This window comes from Sarcophilus harrisii, chromosome 4, assembly GCF_902635505.1.
Source record: "Sarcophilus harrisii chromosome 4, mSarHar1.11, whole genome shotgun sequence".
In the NCBI taxonomy this organism is placed as follows: domain Eukaryota; kingdom Metazoa; phylum Chordata; class Mammalia; order Dasyuromorphia; family Dasyuridae; genus Sarcophilus; species Sarcophilus harrisii.
The window spans coordinates 332,837,951-332,860,354 of NC_045429.1; the positions used below are offsets into that span (position 1 = coordinate 332,837,951).

At 36.8% G+C, this 22,404-nt stretch overlaps 1 protein-coding gene across 1 annotated transcript; it reads left to right on the forward strand.

Moving 5' to 3' along the window:
• Positions 1 to 12,897: 12,897 nt before the first annotated feature.
• On the forward strand, positions 12,898 to 18,477 carry LOC116423622 (T-box transcription factor TBX21-like). The gene is made up of 4 exons (XM_031968655.1): positions 12,898 to 13,076; positions 13,889 to 14,043; positions 15,631 to 15,752; positions 18,463 to 18,477. Exons 1-4 carry the CDS (start codon positions 12,898 to 12,900, stop codon positions 18,475 to 18,477), a joined length of 471 nt encoding a protein of 156 aa, XP_031824515.1.
• Positions 18,478 to 22,404: the final 3,927 nt, after the last annotated feature.

A 22,404-nucleotide genomic window follows, 5' to 3' on the forward strand; every position in this document is an offset into this window, starting at 1 on the left:
ACAGTTGGAATACAGAAAGATACTTGCTATTGTAACCCTCAAAGCTAACAAATGTCAATCAATTTTTTAAATTTAAAATTTTTATTTTCAGTTCCTAATTATCTTCCCTCAACCCACTACCTCTCACACTCATTGAGAAAGTAGTATGCTGATGTTCATCCTTCATTCTCAAAGAGGACCAATGGCATCACGCCGTTGAAATCTTGACTTTCAAGTGAATTGGATTTAAGTGAGGCAGATTTGCACAAAGTCATCAGGCTCACACTCTTTCAAAGTTATTGAAGTCCAAGGGTAAGGCAAAAGTCAAAATAACTGGGAGTGGCCCAGGATACAAGTCATAAATATGGTATGTATTTATGATGATCAAGTCATGCAAAAGATTTTCACATTAGCCATGTTGGGGGAGAGTAAGAAAAATAAAGAAAAAAAATTGATTGGTTTTCACTCAAGAGTTGATGAATTCTACTTTGGAATTATTATGGATCATTGTGTTGATCAACAAAGCTAAGTCTTACCCAGTTGATTATCATAACACTATTGCTTTTACTGTGTAAAACGTTTTTCCTACTTCGCCTTATTTTGGTTTACAACAATTCATACAAATCTTCCCAGGTTTTTCTGAAACTTTTCCTTTTCTTATTCCTTATAGAACAATAATAACCCATCACAATCATATACCACAACTTGTTCAGACATTTCTTAATATATGGGCATTTCTTCAATTTCTCATTCCTTGCCACCACAAAAAGAGCTATTATAAATATTCTCATACTTATGTATCCTTTTTGATCTGTTTGGAGGTCCATGTCTACTAGATGTATTATTGGGTCACAATTTGGGTTTAATTACAAATGATTCTCTAGCATAATTGGATCAGTTTACAGCTTCAACAATAGTACATTTTAGTACATCTATCTTTGCAATCCCCTTCAGGATTTGTCATTTTCCTTTTCTGTCTTGTTAGCCAATCTGATGGTTGTGAGGTGACAGCTTAGTGTTACTTTAATTTACATTTCCTTTATTATTAGTGATTTAGATTTTCCCCCCCTGAGACAAGTGGGGTTAAGTGACTTGCCCAGGGTCACACAGCTAGGCATTGTTAAGTGTCTGAGACAAGATTTGAACTCAGATCCTCCTGAATTCAGGATATCTACTGTGCCATCCAGCTGCCCCTAGAGATTTTTTTTTTTATATTTTACATGCCTATAGATAGCTGTGATTTCTTTTTTTTTTTTTAAACTGCCTATCTTTTGAACATGTATCAACTGGAGAATGACTTTTATAAATTTGACTCAGTTCTTTACATATTTGAGAAGTAAGACTTTTATCAGAGAAATTTACTGTAAATTTTCTCTTCTTGATTTTCAGTTTTCCTTCTAAACTTGGCTGCATTTGGTTTTGTTTGTGAAAAACCATTTTAATTAATATAATCAAAATTACCAATTTTATATTCTGTAATGCTCTCTCTATCCTATTTGGTGATCAAATTTTCCCTTCTCTATAGATTTGATAGGTAAAAATTTTCATCTTCTCCTAATTGCACCCTCTATGTCTAAATCATGTATCTGTTTGGATCTTATCTTTATATATGATGTGAAGTGTTGGTCTATACTTAGTTTCTACCAAACTGCTTTCCAATTTCCCCAGTAATTTTTGTCAAATAATGAGTTTTTGTCCTAAAACTTTAAATTTACCAAACACCAGATTATCATGGCTACTTTCTACTGTATATTGTCCTAAGCTATTCCATTGACCCACTACTCTGTTTTAGCCAGCCCCAGGCTGCTTTTATGATTACTGCTTGGTAATACAGTTTGAAATTTGACACTACCAGACTATTTTGATAATTATTGTTTTGTAGTGTAGTTTGATATCTGTTACTGATAAACTTTCTTAACTTTTTTCTTTGATTCCCTTGATATTCTTGACATTTTGTTCTTCCAGATGAATTTTCTTATGTTTTCTAGTTCTATAAAATAATTTTCGTTATTTAATTAGGATCCCTGAAAAATAAATTAATTCAGGTTTATTGTCATATTGGTTCAGACTACAGAAAAAATACTTTTTCTATTTGTTTAGGTCTACTTTTATTTGTGTAAAGGGTGTTTGTAGTAGTGTTTGTGTAGTTTCTGTGTGTGATTTGGTAGGTAGACTCCAGAGAATTTTATAGCATCTGCAGTTATTTAATGGAATTTCTCTTTCTATCTTCTTCTGTTATGCTTTATTTTTAATATATATCAATGTTTAATAATTTATATATTGGTTTATTTTATATCCTACAGCTTTATAAAGTTGTTCATTGTTTCGATTGGTTTTTTAAAATTGTTCTCTTGACTTACATGAACTGATGCTAAGTGAAATGAGCAGAACCAGGAGATCATCATACATGGCAACAACAAGATTATACAATGATCAGTTCTGATGGAAGGTTTTTTCAAAATGAGATATTTACCAGTTCCATTTGTTAAGGATGAAGAGCTATCTGCACCAGAGAGGAAAAGGAACTGAGTGTGTTTCAAAAAGCAATTTTACTTTTTGTTGATGTTTGATTCATTTTTTGCTCATTTTTCCATCTGGTTTGATTTGACTTTTTTGTCAAAGAAAGATAAATAGTATGCATATATTGATTTAAATATATTTACCATGTTTAAATATATTAACTACATGCCATCTAAGAAAGGGGTAAAGGAAGGGAGGAATTAAAAAGGTTTTTGAAGGAATATTGGAAAAGACTTGTTCACAATGTTTTGAAAAATAAGATTTAATAAAGAAAAAAATGAACTGTACAAGATAATTGTATCAAAATGTATATATTGGATTTACATATATTTTGCCATGTTTAACATATATTGGATTACTTGCCATCTAGTGGAGGGGGAGGGAAGGGGGAAATTAACAAGATTTGAAGGATTGTTGAAAAATTATCTTTAAATATTTTAAAATAAAAAGTTTAATAAAAATAAATAAATAAATAAAATTTAAAAATGAGTAGAAATGGGGAAGGGGACTATATATGCCTAGTTTCGTAAATGTCAGTTAATGGATTACCATATTGTAACTAAGTTTTGGCCCCCTCTCTCTCTCCCTCCCCCCCACACACACACACACACACACACACAATCTCTCTGTCTTCTCCCTCATCCTCAGCATATTGTGTTTTTACGTACCCTCCCATCTCATTTAAAATTTTTCAGATTAGGCACAGTGCAATTTACCCCAAATTCTCCACAAAAGAATTTTTTCCAAAATATGAAATTAAGGACTCTCTTTAATTTTTGCTTCCCAATAAACTGGGAAAATATTTTTACAGTCAAAGGTTCTGATAAAGGCTTCATTTCCAAAATATATAGAATTGCTTAATTTATAAGAAATCCCCATTCTCCAATTAAAATGGTCAAAGGATATGAACAGACAATTCTCGATGAAGAAATTAAACTACTAGTCATATGAAAAGATGCTCCGTCATTATTAATCAGAAAATAAATTAAGACAACCTAAGATAATACCATATTGATTGGTAAGATGACAGGAAAAAATAATGATGATTTTGAGGGGATGGGAAAACTGGGAATTGATGCATTTTGGTGGTTTGGAAAATCCAACCATTTTTGGGAGTTTGAACTATAAAAAGATAAACGCTCCCTTTGATCCAATTTTTACTACTGGGATTATATCCCAAAGAGATTATAAAGAAGGAAAGGGACCATGTAGAATGTTTGTAGCCCTTTTGTAGTGGTAGAAACTGGAAACTGAAATGTCCACGTTGGAGAATGGCTGAATAAATTGTGGATAGAAAATTATGGAAATTACGTTCTGTTTGGGCCAACAGGAATTTCCAGAAAAGGCCTGGAGAGACTTCACGAACTGATGCTGGGAAATGAGAGGACCAGGAATCATTAATACTTCAACAAACTATATGATGACCAGTTCTTGATGGACGGCCATCCTCACAACGGATCAACCAAACTTTCTAATGGACAGTAATGAACTAATAGCTATACCCAGAAAAGAACCTGGGGATGACTAAAACCATTACATTGAATTCCCAATCCCTATATTTATAAACCGCATTTTGATTTCCTTAAAGCAATTGTACAAATTAAGTCTGATTCTTTTGTACAGCAAAATAAAATTTTTTGGGTATACTTATTTGTATCTAAGTTATATTTAATATATTTAACATCATTATCCTGCCATTTAGGGGGGGGGGGGATAAGAGGGAAAATTGGAACAAGAGGTTTGGCAATTGTTAATGCTGTTTACCATGTATATTCCTGAAATAAAAGGCAAAAAAAAAAAACAAACAAACAAACTAAAAGAAAAAAAAAGAAAAGATTCCAAGTCATTATTAATCAGAAAATGCAAATTAAGACAACTCGAGAAACCACTCAATGTCAGACTGGCTAGAATGAAGGAAGATAATTGGAATGTTGGGGGATGTGGGAAAACAGGGACACTAATTATTGTTGGGGAACGGAATAATCCAACCATTCTTAGTAATTTGGAATATCAAAAGTTATCAAACGATACCCTTTGATCCAGCAGTGTTTTACTGGGCTTATATCCCAAAGAGATCTAAAGAGGAAAAGGGACCTGTTGTGCAGAATGTTTGTGGCAGCCCCTTTGGTGGTAGAAAGGGAAACTAGGGATGCCCATCAATTGGAAAATGTTAAAAATTTTATATGAATATTTGGAATATTATTTTCTAAAAATGGCCAAAGGATGATTTCAGAAAGGCCTGGAGAACACCGAACTGAGCGAGGAAATAGCAGGGCCAAGAATCAATATACTTCAATAACAAACAAGATAACTGATGGACTGGCCATCCTCGCAATAAGATCAACCAAATCAGTTCCAATAAAATGAATAACCAGCTACGCCCATGAAAGAATTCTGGAAGATGATAAAAATTACATTGAATTAACCTTATTTTTTGCCCACCTGCATTTTTTTATTTCCTCACAGGCTAATTGTAAATATTCAGAGTCTGATTTTTTTAAAAAAATGGTTTGGAGTCTTATTGGATTAATTTATATTTTAATTTTTAACACTACTGGTCATCCTGCCATTGGGGAGGGCCTGGGGGGAGGGAAAATTGGAAAAGGGGTTTTATTGTAAGTGAAAGTTACCCTTTAATATAACCTGTAAATAAAAGGCTATTAAATAAAAAAAAATTTTTTTCTGCTTCCCTCAAAATCCAAGGAATCCAACTACGCTTCTCTGTAAACCTTTACGGGGAGAGAAGGGTTGTTTGAGAGGTTGAAAGGACTTCAAACCTTTAAATCCCTTCAGTTTGCAAGGGAAGAGGAAGAGTGAATCTGTGATATGAGTGTTTCCCAGTGTAACACAGATCATGAGAAAGAAGTAGGGTTCAAATTTAGATCTCTATTCTTTCCCTTAAACTTATCAATAACTCATATACAAATAGACAAACATGCACTTACAGACCTTCATGGAGACAAAATTACCCACAAACAATAATAACGCCTTTATTAATTAACAAATATCACCTAGAAAAATAATTTTTGTTAATCATTAGACTTTTGGACCCCATTTGGGTTTTCGGTTGGAGTGGTTTTAATTCCTTCACCTCATTTTAAAAAGAGGAAACTGAGGCAAAAAGGGTATACACCTGATCACCGCTAGTTAATCCAAAATGTACTACAAAATGAGTTTTTGATTGCAGCCCCAGACACTATCCATTGTACCACCTAACTCTCCAGAGAAAACAACCCCTGTGTTAAATTTATCTTTTTTTAAATGACCCCCTCCCCCCCCCTTTCTGGTCGGATAGTAACTTTATAAGTAGCCATATAAAACGCAATAGCAGAAAGAAGATTGCAAAGGTGAATCTAGAAGTTAATACAAACCTCCCAAGATTGAAGTAGAATAATTTACATTGTATATTTTAAACCCCCAACCCAATAAAAAGTTACATCCTGGAACATTTCAGAATCAAGACAGAAATCAAACTTGCTTCAGATTTTTCCTGTGGTAGGTAGGCAACCTCAGACAATTTCAGATATCTGAAGTGATACCAGATTAACAAAAGCTTTGAGAGGACAGTTTTGAAGATTGGGAGAATAACTCCTTAAAGGTAAGACTTGTATTCTCCCGCCTATTAAAATAGATCTAAATTTTTCTCCCAGCACCCATCCATCTCCATCTGGTCCATGCTCAAGTACTCCAACAATCCATAGTTCAAAGTGATTGTTATACCTTTCCCCCCCCATCCTTTTCCACCTTCACCTTCCCAAACCTGTTCTCATCCCTGTTTCTACACCTATTTTATGTTAGCTGTATTTTCTGTGCCTGTTCGCCCATATCCTTCTTGGTTGCAGCCCAATTCACGCACCATTGAGATCCTTCCCCCCCCAAAAAAAAAAATCTGCGGACCAGTCCTTGATATTTTCAAATTAATTAATTCAATCCCTAAGGAGGACTAGAACAAAAGTATCTCATTTCATTTCTCTTTACAGGGGAAAAACATTGTTTCCCCCTTAGCCTATACCCCCGCCCCAGAATTGGATTTGAAGAGGACACTAACCCCACCCAACACTGATTCATTTTAATCATGTTTAATTTCCAGGAACAGTTTCCGGAATGCCCAAGCAATCATTTTTCGAATGGTCAAAAACTCGGGCACAAAATTTCACAACAGTTGATTAGTTTTTTAATCATCAATAAATTCTTGGAGCCCATAGAGCGCCCAAAAACAACGCGCCCTAAAAAGGCGGATTCCGCATCTCCAATTTAGGAACCTGAACGACACAAGGAAAAGAAAAGCGGTCACGAAGTTCCGGGATTCCAGTGTTTGGAGGATCAACCTCCTTTATAGCCCTGATCCTTTGATCATTCCTGCTCGATAAAATTTGACCGGGAATGGTTATAGAAGATATTTTTCTGCTTTCTGGGAAACTTTCAAAGATGTTCTCCAATATTTGCTCCGGGAACAACCCGAGAGTTCCAGGGATCCTTCCTACCCACTTTCTGGAGGCCCAGTTTCCCTGCCTCCCGAAGGCCAGCCGCCCGGGGGAGAGTCGGGTTGGGCTTTTTCTTCCCTGACTGCAGTAGGGCTAGGTAAAAAGTGTGGAAACGGTCCGGTTGGGTGGATGAGCCCCGGGCTGCGCCTCGGAGTTGGGAAAAAGTCGTTTGGGTCCCAAATGCTTCGCAGAGTTTCAAACCCTCCGCGCAAGGTCCGAGGCAGCATTGGTGGGGACGGTCCTGAATCTCCTGCCAACCACGCGGTCCCGGTTCCCACGGAAGGATGAGGTCCTTGGTATTTGCCAGAGCGGGTCTTCTGAGTATTGAGTGCAGGCAAAAGCCGAGCCCTGAAGCCCGCCTTTGCTCGGAAAGGGCCGGCCTGCTTGGTGGCAGTAGCTCAGATGGTAGATCAGAGTAGCGGAGATAACTCTGCTTTTGGTCTTTAAGACGAGAAGAATGGCTGCGTGTGTGTGTGTGTTGCCTTTTGTCTCTATCTGTCGTTTGTCTGTCTGTCTCTCTCTTTCTCTCAATTCTCCGTCCAACTCGGGACAGTGGCTTAACTCGGCGCCTGAAGGATAGAGCCCCAACTCGGGGGTCTGGGAATTCGGGGTTTTCTACCTATGGAAACGAAAGGTCGCTTCCCAAGCCGAAATTTTGCTGAGCTAAGGGTTCCAGTCTTGGGTCCAAGTTACTTTTTTTAAAATTTCTTCTTTCTAATACATTCCTGGCAACTGTGGAAGGCTCCCCTGGAATCGAAGTCCAAATTAAATTACCCTCTGACTCTTTTTAATCGGGACCTGTTTAGTTCCCCATCTAAATGAATAGTAAAAAATGACAAACGAATTGATTCAACCTTCTGGAGAGCAATTTGGAACTATGCCCAAAGGGCTATCAAACTGTGCGTAGAACTTTTTGGATCCAGCTGTGTTTCTATCGGATTTGTAACCTAAACAGATCATAAAGGAAGGACTCACTTGTGCAAAAATGTGGCAGCCCTTTTTGGGGAAAGGAAAACTGGGGGTGCCCATAATTGGAGAAGGCTGAAAAGAATGGAATGAATTTATGGAATATTGTTTTAAAAATTTTCAGCAAGATGTACAGAATTTGGAGAGACTTACGAATAGTGAGTGAAGTGAAGGAATCAGGAGATCATTATACGCAAACAAGATAATATGATGATCAATTCTGATTGACATGGCTCTTGTTAACAATGAGGTGATTCAGACCAGTTGTGATGAAGAAATCCATCTGCACCCAGAGAGATGTCATGGGAAGGAATGTGGACTACAACATAGTATTTTTCCCTTTTTTTTTTTGCTTCATGTTGTTTTCTTTCTCATTTTCCTCCCTTTTTGATCTATCTTTTAGTATATTTGTGGAAATATATAAATACCCAAGAAGGATATGGGAATTTGAGTTCAACTGCTTTTTCCTCTTTTTGTTGTTGTTTATTGCATGTTTTTTGTTTCTTTTTTTTTTGTGCAGCAAACAATTATTAAATATGTTATATATTAGATTTAAATATATTTCTAAAATTTTGGACCCTTTTGCTGCTAAGGAGGAAGGGGAGGGAAATTGGAAGGGTTTTCAACAATGTTGAAGAATTGTCCAACATATAGAAAAAAAAACTTAAATTAAAAAAGAAAGAAAAAGAAGGGTTTAGAGGGTTGCAATGTTTAAACATTTTGACCAATGATGGACAGAAGAGTACACCCAGAAGGAAATTGGGAAATGAGTGTAAACTTTTGCATTTTTCTTTTCTTCCCAGGTTATTTTACCTTTTGAATCCAATTCTCCTGTCAATAAGAGACTGCCACCTATTTTGTACTAGGATATACTTATATTTAAATAAAGACTGCTTGAATTTAGGGAGGAGGGGAGGGGGAAGTGATGCAAGGGATAAAGTTTAAAAAAAAAATTACACAGGATAAATTTTCTGTCAATAAAAAGTTTAATAAAAAAAAAATATATTGGATCATTTTTGACTAGGAAAGGATAGGAGGAGAGAAAAATTCAACAAGGTTTTGCAAGGGTTAATATTGAACAATTATCTATGTATATATTTTGAAAATAAAAAGCTATAATTAAAAAAAATTGTAGCACCTCCAACATAAAAAAAAGAAAGAAAGAAAACATATGATTGAGTACCTGTTCACACTGGTTCTTTGCATGCAAATATCTTCACTTTTTTGAGTTTCATTTTCCTCAGTGGTAAAAATTGATTTCCTTGTCTATCTCAGAAGGTTGCTGTGATCTTTGTTCTAATGCTCTATGAATGATTATTTCAATTTAAAAAAAAAAGAAAGAAAATGACAAACTATTCCAGTATCTTGGTTAAGAACTCACCCAAAAGAGTAGTTTGGAACTATGCTCAAAAAGTTATCAAATTTGCTTTTGCCACAGTGTTACTATAATTAATTCCCAAAGAGATCAAAAGAAGGAAAAACTGTATAATGTTTGGAGTTTGTATTTAAAACTGAAACTAATGGATGTCCATCAGTTGGAACCTTTTTGGTTATGAATATTATGGAAATTTACTGCGTAAGAAATGAAACAGGATGTTTCAGAAAGGCCTGAGAGACTTACACGAACTGATGCTGAGTAAATGAAGACCGGAATCATTAATACTTCAACAAAATATAGATGATGACCAGTTCTGATGGACCTGGCCACTCACAACGGATCCCAAACTTTCAATGAGCAGAATCGAACCAGCATCCCAGAAAAAAGAACCTGGGAGATGACAAAACCATTACATTAATTCCCAATCCCATATTTATGCCACCTGCATTTTTGACCTTCAAAAATTGTACAATATTTCAGAGTCTGATTCTTTTTTGTACAGCAAAATAATTTTTATGTATACTTTATTGTGTATCTAATTTATAAAATATTTAACATCTGGTCATCCGCCATCTAGGGAGGGGGTGGGGGGTAAGAGGTGAAAAAATTGGAACAAGAGGTTTGGAATTTTAATCAAAGTTACCAGTATAACCTTAACAAAAGGCAAAAAAAAAAAAAAAAAAAAAAAAAAAAAGAACTCACCCAAAGTCGAACACAGTGGAAAAGACTAAACAAGAAGATCTCTTCCTTTCTTACTCAAGAAACCCCACCTGGAATGTATTTCCCGAAATTTTAAATGGAAAATCACTGTGGAAAAAAATGCTTTAAGAGACCGAACTATCCATATTCAGGAAACAAATTAGGACAACATCGAAAAGATGCAGGAACACTGCATGAACTTTAACTCAAACATACCATTACACTCTCACTCTCTCTCTCTCTCTCTCTCTCTCTCTCTCTCTCTCTCTCTGTATATATATATATATATATATATATATTTATAATTAAATCCGATTTAATTAAATTAATGAAAAAATTTCAGCAGTTAGTTGGGGAAAGAAATGGGAACTAATAAATTATCAGGTATGTGCGTGGCAAATAAGGATTAATGACTTTGTATTTCTTGCTTTTTGAAATGGGGAGGATAAGTGTCGGGAGAGAATGAGTGAATAAAAAACTAGAGAAAATGAAATGAAGGATTTTAATGATAATGTTCAGATCCGTCTTGTTCAAACAATGGTTCTTTGAAACCCATGGAAAATTCAAGAATAAATATTGCAAACCATAAAAAATATTTGGGAAGGGTAGGCTTATAATTAATTGACTAAAAGGACAGGAAAAGTTTAGATAGGTTGGAGGATGGGGGAAATTGGAACACAATGCATTGTTGGTGGAGGGTGAATCGGCAACCATTCTAAGAGAATTTGGAACTATCCAAAGAACACCAAACTGTGAACCCTTGAATCCAGAAGTACTATTGGGCTGTATCCCAGATCATAGAAAAGTGAAAAGGACACACATGTACAAAAATTTTTAGCTGCTCTTTTTGTGGTTTCAATTGGAAATGGGGGACTTTGGGCAATGGCTGAATAAGTTGTGGTAATTGAATAGTGGATATTTTGTGCTTAAAAGATAAGCAGGTTGTTTTGAAAACCTGAACTTTGTGAACTGATGTTAAGGAATGGAAAAGAGAACACGTACACAGGAACAGCAAAATTGTGATTATCAACTATGATAGACTTGGCTCTTCTCAGAGATCCAAGACAATTGCAATAGATTTGGAATGGAAAATACCATCCATCTGCAGAGAAAGAACTATGGAGACTGAATGCAGATAGAAACATACGGTTTTGTTTTGGTTGTTTTTTCTTTCTCTTGATTTTCCCCCTTTGTTCGGATTTTTCTTTCACAGCATGACTACTATGGGAATATGCTTAAAATAAATGTACATGTATAACCTACATCATATTGCCCACTGTCTTAGGTAGGGAGCAGGTAAGGGAAGGAGGAAGAAAAAAATTCGGAACTCGAAATCTTACAAAAATGAGTGTTGAAAACTATCATGTAATGGGGGCGGAGGGGAACCACTGTAAAGTGAAAAATAAAAATAAAAAGGATGTGTGAGTTTAGGAAAGTATGGAAGAAACATTTCTTTGGATTTAGGGACTGAGGATATGTGTTGTGTCAACAGAAGGCAACTTTAAAAAAAAAAGTACTACAAATATTATTCGTCCTGAAGAAAACTTAAAGTATATTTCTTTTCATTAAGATCAGGGTAAAGGGTAACTAGGTGGAGCCGTAGATAGAGCACCAGCGTGGAGTTGTGAACGAATCCAACCATTTTGGAGAGTAGTTTGGAACTATGGTCAAAAAGTTATCAAACTGTGCATACCCTTTGATCCAGCAGTGTTACTACTGGGATTATATCCCAAAGAGATTATAAAGAAGGGAAAGGGACCTGTATGTGCACGAATGTTTGTGGCAGCCCTTTTTGTAGTGGCTAAAAACTGGAAACTGAATGGATGTGCATCAGTTGGAGAATGGCTGAATAAATTGTGGTATATGAATATTATGGAATATTACTGTTCTGTAAGAAATGACCAACAGGATGATTTCAGAAAGGCCTGGAGAGACTTACACGAACTGATGCTGAGTGAAATGAGCAGGACCAGGAGATCATTATATACTTCAACAACAATACTATATGATGACCAGTTCTGATGGACCTGGCCATCCTCAGCAACGAGATCAACCAAATCATTTCCAATGGAGCAGTAATGAACTGAACCAGCTACGCCCAGAAAAAGAACTCTGGGAGATGACTAAAAACCATTACATTGAATTCCCAATCCCTATATTTATGCACACCTGCATTTTTGATTTCCTTCACAAGCTAATTGTACAATATTTCAGAGTCTGATTCTTTTTGTACAGCAAAATAACGTTTTGGTCATGTATACTTATTGTGTATCTAATTTATATTTTAATGTATTTAACATCTACTGGTCATCCTGCCATCTAGGGGAGGGGTGGGGGGGGTAAGAGGTGAAAAATTGGAACAAGAGGTTTGGCAATTGTTAATGCTGTAAAGTTACCCATGCATATATCCTGTAAATAAAAGGCTATTAAAAAAAAAAAAAAAAAAAAAGATAGAGCACCAGCCCTGAAGTCAAGAAGATCTCAGTTCAAATGTAGCCTCAGATACTTAACACCTCTTAAAGGTGTGACTCTGGGCAAGTCACTTAACCCCAATTGCCTCAGCAATAAACAGATAAATAAATAATTCAGGACAATATGTCTTTTATTAGCAGTTTATGCTGGGTATAGCCTGAAGGCCAGAAAAAGAAATAGAACAAAAGAACACCATCTCAGAAGAAAGTCCTGAGGTGTGAATTCAAAGGCGGGGTCTCGAATAGTTATGGGGTTGATATAAAAGCAGGCCTTGGAGCTCGAAAGTCAGTGAGTGAAAGTCAGTTCCAGTGGCCCCGAGAGAAATACCTTTCTCTCAGAAATACCCGTTCATCCCTAGGGTCGCGATGGTGCCCGTCAGACTGCAGGCAGCCTGGGACTATGGGGGTGCTGACTCGACGGCGAGCGGACCTCAACCATCTTCAGAGCTCCCCAGATACCTCCGACGACGCCAGCCACACTTGCACCTCAGGAACACTGAGAGTGGTCCTCGACAACCATTCCCTGTGGCTCCAGTTTTACCGAGAGCAGACGGAAATGATTATTAACAAGCCGGGCAGGTAAGCGAGAGGGGGTGCACTTTGCCTCATGGGTCCCCCGGAGCTGGAGAACCGCGACTGAGCCTCCTTTCCTTGAGTTTCATTCAAATTCACCAGAAGCTGGGAGCTCTTGCCTTCTTTTGGCACCTATGGCTGCCCCAAACCAACCAATGATTGCTTTCCAAGCAATGGTTTCTGACAATTTGGTGCCATAAGCTATAGGACGATATGTGCAGGAGTTCTATGGGCCATTTCCTTTGGGAAACTCGAATTTACTAGACTCTTGCTTGGTAGAGAGTAAAAAGACGATTGAACGGGGCCAGCTAGGTGCCACAGTGGTAGATCACCAATCCTGAAGTCCGGAGGACCTGAGTTCAAATCTAGTCTCAGACATTTAACAGTTCCTAGCTGTGTGACCCGGACCAAGTCACTTAACCCCAATCGCCTCAGAAAAAAAAAAAAAAAAAACGAAGCAGGGTGGGGTAGCAGGAGTTCACACTTCTAAGTTTCCGACTTCAGGAACCAAAACAAATAAAACATTCCTTTTTTTTTTTCTTTTCCCTTTGAGAAGGCAATTGGGATTAAGTGACTTTGCTAGAAGTCACACAGCTAGTGTAATTGTTAAGTGTCTGAAACCAGGTGAGGTCAGGTCCTCCTGAATCTAAGGAGTTAATGCTCCATTTAGTGCTCTAAACAGTGTGCCGTCTAGTTGCCCCTAAAATAAAATATTAAATAAAAATAAAAAGTCTATACCTAACACAGAGAACTGCCTGGCTTTTTCTGCCCTAGAAGCAATTAAGTTTTTTTTTCACTGTTTCTTCTTTTCTTTGCAGGCGAATGTTCCCTTTACTGGTTTACAGAATTCATGGGATGAATCCCGTTGCTCGTTACCGGGTATTTCTGGAAATATTGCCGGTTGATCCACACCACTGGAGTTTTCAGAATGGCAAGTGGTCTCAGTGTGAAAAAACAGAGAAGAACATGCTAGGTAAGGAAAGATTTCCTGGCCTGTGTATAGTGTGCTGAGGATGGAGTTAGTCAGTCTTTCTGATATCGAGGTGCCCTTTTGTGAGTCCCCTAAGAAAATCAAATTGTCCTTTCTTCCCACATTGGTCCTTCTTCCCACACCACCTGACTTTTTTCTTCCTTTCTGTTTTTCCCCCCAAGTCCCAGGATTTTCTCTTCCTAGACTTATCCATACTTTCTTATTATCAAACAAGTCAATTAATTTCAGAACAATACTATTTATCAAGCAGGTGTGTGGGAAAATTAGATTAGGTGCCCTTTGTAAAGCTTTTAACAAAGTGCCTAGGATAGGTTTGTTTCCTTCTTTCCTCATCATTTTGTAAGCCCCACAGAAACCAGCTACACTTCCTCACCTGAGTCACTTGATGAGTTTGTCTAGTGTCAGGAGTCTTCAGGTCCTAGCTCTAGAAAACCACATCTACCTTTTTTATACTTTTAAAAAACATTTATTGGTCTATTTTGGTTTTGATATTAAAATCCTTTTTATTTCTCCCTATTCTATGAGAGGTAACAAAAGAAAACAATGGAGCAAAACTAACAGCAATACAGTAAGCTTGTCTGAAAATGCATTCAGCTTTTCACATTTTTTAGCCTGCTGCCTCTCCATTTTCCATCATTTTCTTAATGAGCAGAAAAGTATTTTCTTTCCCTCCCACTGCCACCACACTGAGTTTAAAAAAAAAAAAAGACAATTTCTCATAACCAACATACATTCTAAGCAAAACCAATCTTTTCATTGGCTAGACTCAATTACATGACTCATTTTCCACCCTATATCTACTATCTCTTTGTCAGCAGAGGGCTTGGTCCTTCTTCTGGAATCATTGGTAGTCATGGTATAGATGAATGCTTTTAATATTGTTTGACTTTTTTGAATGTAGTTATTGAATCAATTTTCTCCTGCTACTGAACATTTCCTTTTCCATCAATTTACTAAAGAATTGAAGATTTTTAAAATAGAAAATTTATAGTTAACTTGTGAATCAATTCTCTGCTTCTGCTAGTTTGATTGTAACAAGTAGTATAGTGTTTCCAGCATTTTAAAAATCATTCATTGTCTCACTTCTGACTACAAAATTCCACCACATTGAAATAGTCCAATGAATTCTTCACTTTTCAATCTTTTTGTTCCCATAGAGTTCCTATAAACATTTTTATGCACTGCATATTGACAAATATTCTAAGTACACGAATAAGGCAGTTCTCCAGCAAAACTAGAAGCATGTGGGAAAACTGCTCTGATTCACTATGAATTATAGAAGTGCAAATTTCAGCAATTCTGGATTCTACCTCACAGTTATCAAAGAGGCAGAGATGAGAAAAAAAGGATTCAGAAAATAGTTACATTGTCGTACATCACTATTAGTGAAGTTGTGAATGAGTACAATTATTTTGTAAAGTATTGACATTATATATAACAAATTATGTGACCTGTGCAGCCCTTTGACCTGGGATATCTGTCTGCTTGGATCATTCCCAAAAGAAGTCAACAAAATTGCAAAACTTTTTTAATTGCACAAAAATATTTAGAGAGTTCATCTTTCCACAGGGAATCATCTGTATATCCACCCAGACTCCCCCAACACTGGGGCTCATTGGATGAAGAAAGAGATCAAATTTAACCACCTCAAAGTGACTAACAGCAAAGAAACTATCAATAAAGGGAAAAAGGTAAGGTCTCCATTGTGCTCCCCTTTCCAGCCTTGCCAAGTCCCTCGGCACAAAAAGGAGAAAAGCATGCTGAAACTAGATTTAGAGAAGACCTTTCCAGTGTCAGGAGGGTAGGAGTAAGAGCTTAGAGCAAGTCACCAAGGAAGCATGGGATTTCCATCGCTCATACTTCCAGAAATTAGGAGAGCATCCTCCCTATTCTATAGGATCTATAGTTTCTATGGATCCTAAGAGAAGATCTTAGATAACACTTGGTCAGTCTCCACCTTCCCAGGTATTACTAATAGAGACCAGGTAGGTAGACAAAGAAGAGAAACATCTCACCCCATACTTCTGACTTCTTTACAGATGATCTTATTGCACTCCCTCCACAAATATCAACCGAGGCTTTGTATTGAAGAAGTGAATGATGGAGAACATGAAACATCAGCTCCTTCCTTCACCCATAACTTCACGTTTCCAGAAACAGAGTTCATCACTGTAACTGCATATCAAAATATTAAGGTGAGAATCATTCTTAGTGGAACATCTGATTTGGGCTGGGTAGAGGGATAGCATGGGGGGAGATGATTGATCACTCAACAGTCATTTGTTGTTGAGAGAGGTGATCAGCCATCAAACACATGCAGGGCTCTAGGGATACATAGAGAAAAATAAAAGAGTACTCACCCACCTGTCTCTTCCAAGAAGTTTACATTCCTCTAAGAGCAAGCCACAATATACAAAGAAGGGCTGGCTAGGGGGTGTTTCTTTCTAAATGACATGCTCTTAACCTGTTTGTGTTATCAACCACTTATGAAGACAGGTGACATCTCCTCAGAGGAATGAATTTCCAAATTCCTAACATAAGGAGAGGCTCAACTTCATTATGAAGATAGAAAATAAAGTTGAAATTTTGTTTCCTTCCAACTCTAAAAGTCCTCTAAAATCCAGGAAAAGAAACCCTCATCTAGCTAGTCACTGACACAAAGGTGGACAGAGTTAGAGCTAAGTGCAAGAGGACCCAGCTAGTTCCCTGTTGTTGAGTTGGAGCTGAGATAAACATCAAGTCCTTGCCTTTTCCAGTAGGTAGCTCAATTTCCAAAGGGGAAAATGGTTCTTACTTCTTTTTTTCTTCTTTCTAGGTCTCCCAACTCAAAATTAAGCACAATCCTTTTGCTAAGGGCTTTAGAGAAAAGGACTATTTTGGAAAAAATGTGAATCAGTAAGTAGTAAAGGGGCTCAGCTCCATGTTTGTTTTTTCTCTTCTTTGTCCCCTAGATTCCAAGTATTGCTTTTAGTGCACATTTAGCCTGACCCAATCAATCCCTCCTATCTTCTAATTTCTACCAGTACTCTATTGTGAGATTGTGGGCAGAGAGGACTAAAACTGCTCAAATAGAAAGTAGGTCTGAAATTTGGATGATGGGATGGGAATTCTGAAAGAATGTATTCTTATTTTGCGGACTCAATTTTCCTTTCACCTTCTTTTTCTTCAAGGTATCTTGCATCAGAAGGATCCACAAACTCCCCTCAAACTGATTCTGATGACTCTTCAATAGAGCTAGGAGAGGGTTCTTCTCAAGATAACAAAAGGGCATCACCGAATCCTCGGTTTTTGGCTCAGTCTGCTCAGCCACTCCCAAGCTGTGCTTATGACTCCACTCCCAGCAGTAGTTATGTCATGCCTTTGGGCATGAACGCCATGGAGAATGGCTTTCCACCCTCCACTTCTCTACCCACCATCCAACACAACCTCCAACAAGACCTTGTGGTCCCTCAGGAAAACTGGCCCCTATCTTCCTCATTTAATTCCACCTGCACCAGTGGAAATTGGCTCCATTCTATACCCACAAGGCCCATGGACACTATCACTAGGACTGAAGAAGAGAAGCAACTTGAACAAGAATTCTGGGTCCATGCCATGCCCTCATATTCTAATAACTCTGGACAAAGTGAAGAAGGCTCAAATAAGAGAAGTTTCTTTCCTGATGATTCAGAGGATGAAATGTGCTCAAGAGGGAAACGCAGAAAACAACATGCTGGGTAAGAATATGTGGAAGGAAGCTGAGGGCATAAGCCATAATGATGTTGAGGTTTGGGTGTCCTTTCTTGGGTGCCTAGTCCAACCATCCACTTTCTTTACCTTAATCATAAAGTCTTTTATCTCTTTTCCTTTCCTGTCCTTCCTCCCCCCCTTCTCTCTCTATTTCCCATCTTTCCTACTCCCTTCTCACTGCCTTTTTTTCCCTCCCAAATCCTAGATATTTCTCTGTCTGGGTCTATCTATTTTTTCCTCTAATCCCAGTGCCAAATGAACTTGAAGTTCAGTCTTAGAGAAAGCTAAAACATCTGTCCCAGCTCCCCTGGTGGATATCTCCAAATTTAAGGACATAAGCTAATAGAGTCTTTAGTGCAGAAGAATCTAGGAAGTATAGTGGATGTGAGGTAGGGAGAAGTGATTTGGCAAGATTTCCCAAATGGTTCCCAAACTGAGGTGACTTGTCCAAAAAATACTCAGTACCTCAAAGACAGAGTTCATATCTTTAATCCTCACAGAAGATAGCTATAAATGTCAAAAAAAATTCACTCATGGATTCCTTTTTCCTTTTTCTTGGAGAAAGTTTATTGAAAGAAGAACTAAAGGAACTGAGATCCTTTTGACTGATTTCCATTCTTTGTGTACCAGGTTCTGGTATTCTGGATGATGTTTCTCTCCTGTTTTCTCCAGGACTTTGTGTCCTGAGGCTGTGGGTAAAAGGAGTATACTTAACTGATAAGAAGCAGATCTGGAAATAAGAAATAGAATATTGGGAAAATGTATTATTGCTAATTACACTGACTTGCTCCTCTTCTCTTTCTTCCAGATGTCTGACATCTTTAGAATTCTCTACTCCTGGGATCTCCACTGAAAATGCATCTAGTGTTTCCATAGCAGGCCTAGGAGAAGGTGCTTGTCAAGTTATAGATGAGATGCCTGTGACTTCTAGGGTCCTTCCCCAAGTCCCTAGAGAGCCCATGGACTTTGCTTATGGTGCCATTCATGGCAGCAACAATCTCCAGCCCTTAGCTACAGATGGCATGAATCCCTCCAATTGTCCACCAGCCAGACCTTTTGACTCCAGACAGGATGTTATGGACCCTACAGTGCACTGGTTCAGTTTCTCTTCAGCTAACTCCAACATGAACTATGGTAGCTGGCTACAATCAATACCAGCCATGGACATGGCCCCTTTCATGGGGACCCAAGAAGAGATGGATCGTGAAAGGTGTCTACTGGCCCATCTTTCTACATTGCAATCTCTTGACCCAAGATGAGTTGAAGAAATTGCTAAGTGGGGAAATCTACCCCAGTGATTGAAGAAAGAATGACTCCTGGCTGGATCTTTTTCAATGATTTTTTCCCTCATTTTTTGATCTCTCTTTTTCTGTGGGGAGGGAAGTAAGTAGATTCTTTATTCAATAAGATAACTAGCTATTTAAAAATATTTTAAAGTTAAATTTAAAAAGACAATAAAAATTCCATTTATATAGCACAACACAAATAGAAGATTCACTATAAATCCATGAATTTCCATTTCACATTGTCTACTTTTTGTTTTGAGAAATGATGTAATAATAAATACCACTGCTTTCTGGGTCTCCTGGGTTTTCTTTTGTTCTCTCCTGTACACTTTTAATTTTTTTTTTCTCTGTCTTAATCACTCCATAGTAGGGAAGGCCACCATTAGATACAAATGTGTGTCTATGTAAATTTATGCCATACATACTTCTGTTTATCAGTTTTCTCTCTGGAGATATATAGCATCTTCCTTTATAGTTTCTTTGTAGTTAAGTATTTATAATTTATATGTGAGTATTTATAACTCTTTGGGCATAATTCCAGATTGCTTTCCAAAATGCTTGGATCAGTTCATAGTTCCACCAAAAAATTAGTGTCTCATTTTTTCCACATCTCCTCCACCATTTGGCATTTTCCCTTTCCATCATTTTAGCCAATCTATAGGTGTGAGATAATGTCTCAAAGCTCTTTTAATTTGCATTTCTCTAATGTTTTAAAGCATTTTGATGTTAAGATTATATATAGTTTTTATTTCTTCCTTCAAACCAGTCTGTTCATATTGTGAAGATAATTGTGATTTTCACATTAATCAATATGATATATGCAAAGAATAGACTAATAATTTAGATTTTTACAGAGCTATGATTTCACCAGCAGATTCTGGCTTTGGAGTCTGAAACTCACAATGTAGCTTCAAATTATTGTTAGAAATAAGCTACAAAGATAAAAAATACTCTGGAATGTATTAAGTTGGTTTATTTAGGGTCCTTACAAGAAAAGGATGATCCACTCAGGGGCAGTTCCTTATAAATGTGTGAATGAGCCTTTTATTTCCTATCTAGAAATACAAGGCCGCTCCCTTGTTGCCTTAATTGGCTAGGGATGAGGAAGTCAACAGACTTCTTGGTCCTCCCATTGCATGTTGCTCTTTGACATGTTCCTCCCCTTCTACCTCTCTCATAACCCATGTTCAAAAATGGCAGAAAACTCCTCCTTTGGAGAAGAGAAGTTAATATTAATCGACTCATTAAGCATGCCACTCAGTGCTTGCAATGAGTTATATTTTACCCACTTCTTTTGGGGAGTGATTTCAGCATCCCTATCAATAATTTGTTTTGTACAACTAACTCACTCAGCTGATGTGTCCTTTCTCTAAGTCTTTGTTCCTATATGGAAATACAGTTCTAGAACTGCTCAATTATCAATCTGACCTTCCTGTGCTTGTACTGTGCCTATCAAAGTTAAATGAAATGAATCAAAGATTGTAGGATCTGTCACAAAACTCTGGTCTTGTGGTTACCAGGAAAAGACTCCTAAGGCTTGAAACAATCAACTCAGGAACCTTTCACAAAGGACTTGAGAGTACCTATATTTTTCTATACTAGTTGGCTTGTTGTGAGAAACCACTGAGGTCCTGGAAATGATTGTGTTATAATATACATCTCCCCTCCTTTTTCCCACTTGTGATATATGTTTTGCATTTCTCTGATCTACAGTGATTTAGAGCACCTTTTCATGTGCCTACAAATGGTTTTAGTTTTGTCATCAAAAATTATCTGTTCATATTCTTTGATGACTTGAATTCTTATAAATTTGAATCAATTCTCTATATACTTTAGAAAGGAAGATTAGCCATTTTTAAAGCAAGAAAAATAAAATGAGCAAATTATACTTCAATTTGCATTTGGAGGTCATCAGTTCTCTTAGAGCTCTGGAGGTAGGATTTTTCAACATGAGTCCTTCAGAATTATCTTAGATCATGGTATTGATCAGAATCTCTTTAACAATTGATCATCATTACAATATTAGTGTTATGATCTGGTTCTGCTCACCTCACTTTGCATCACTTCATTTTTCAGGTTGTTCTTAAACAATCTATTCTATAACAATAACTTACCACAACTTATTCAGCTGTTCTTCAGCCGATTGGCATCCAGTTCTTTGCCACCAGAAAAAGAACTGCCATAAATATTTTTGTATGTATAGATACTTTTCCTTTTTCTTTGATCTCTTTGGGATATATATCTAGTAGTGGTATTGCTGCATTAAAGACCATTCAGTTTTATAGCACAAAGTGACCTTACATTAAATATCATGGTTATTTTTAAAATCTTTTGGATTCTGTATACTCTAAACCATGGAAGCAGGTGAAGTTGCTTTATCTTAGGTACATAATTACTGTTTTAAAGAGGTTTGAAAGGTCATGGGAATCAGAGAAAATGCTTAGTCCTTCATCTTATTGCTCTTGTGATTCAGAATCTCTGGGTCCCTGATTTAACTTCTTATTTTGACTGATTAGATAAATTTGTGCACTTGTCTTTTTTTTTCAATTTTATTTAATCAAAATTGTTCATATTGTTTCTGTGATCTTTATCATTTGCTTAGTCATGAATTTTCCCCCATCCATTGATCTGAAAGATAATTCTTTTGGTTCTTCTAATTTGATTATGATATCAATTGTTATACTTGTCATGTATCCCTTTTTAGTTTATTATAATATATATAGTGAGATATTAACCTATACCTAATTTCTGCCAAACTTCTTTCCAATTTTTGCCAGCAGTATTTGTCAAATAGGGAGTCCTTATCCCAGGAACTGGGAACTCTGAATTGAAAAACATTATATTACTATGTTCCTTTGCTTCTGTGTGTTGCGTATCAAAATCTATTCCACTGATAGGTGGAATTTTTTAAAAGTTTTAAACATAATTGCTACTTCATAATATGTTGAAATCTGTTATATTTAGTAAGTCTTTATTATGAGGTTTTTTTTTCATCATGACACTGGATATTTTTGACCTCTTGTTCTTCCATTTGAATTGTGTTATTATTTTTCCAATTCTGTGAAATAATCTTTACATATACAAGTGTTATCTGCTTGTCTCTTGGCAGGTGAACTTCCAAAGGAGCTTATACATTTAGTTGTTATAGAATTTCTCTTTCTAGCTCTTTTGGCTGACCTTTGCTGATGAAATTCAAGAATGAGGATGATTTAAATTGATTTGTAACTTATTAATTTGCTGAATTTTTAATTATTTAAATTAGTTTTTGGTTGGGTTTTCTAGTGAAATTGAGAACTTTCAACATATTCTGATGAAAAGATCAGAGCTG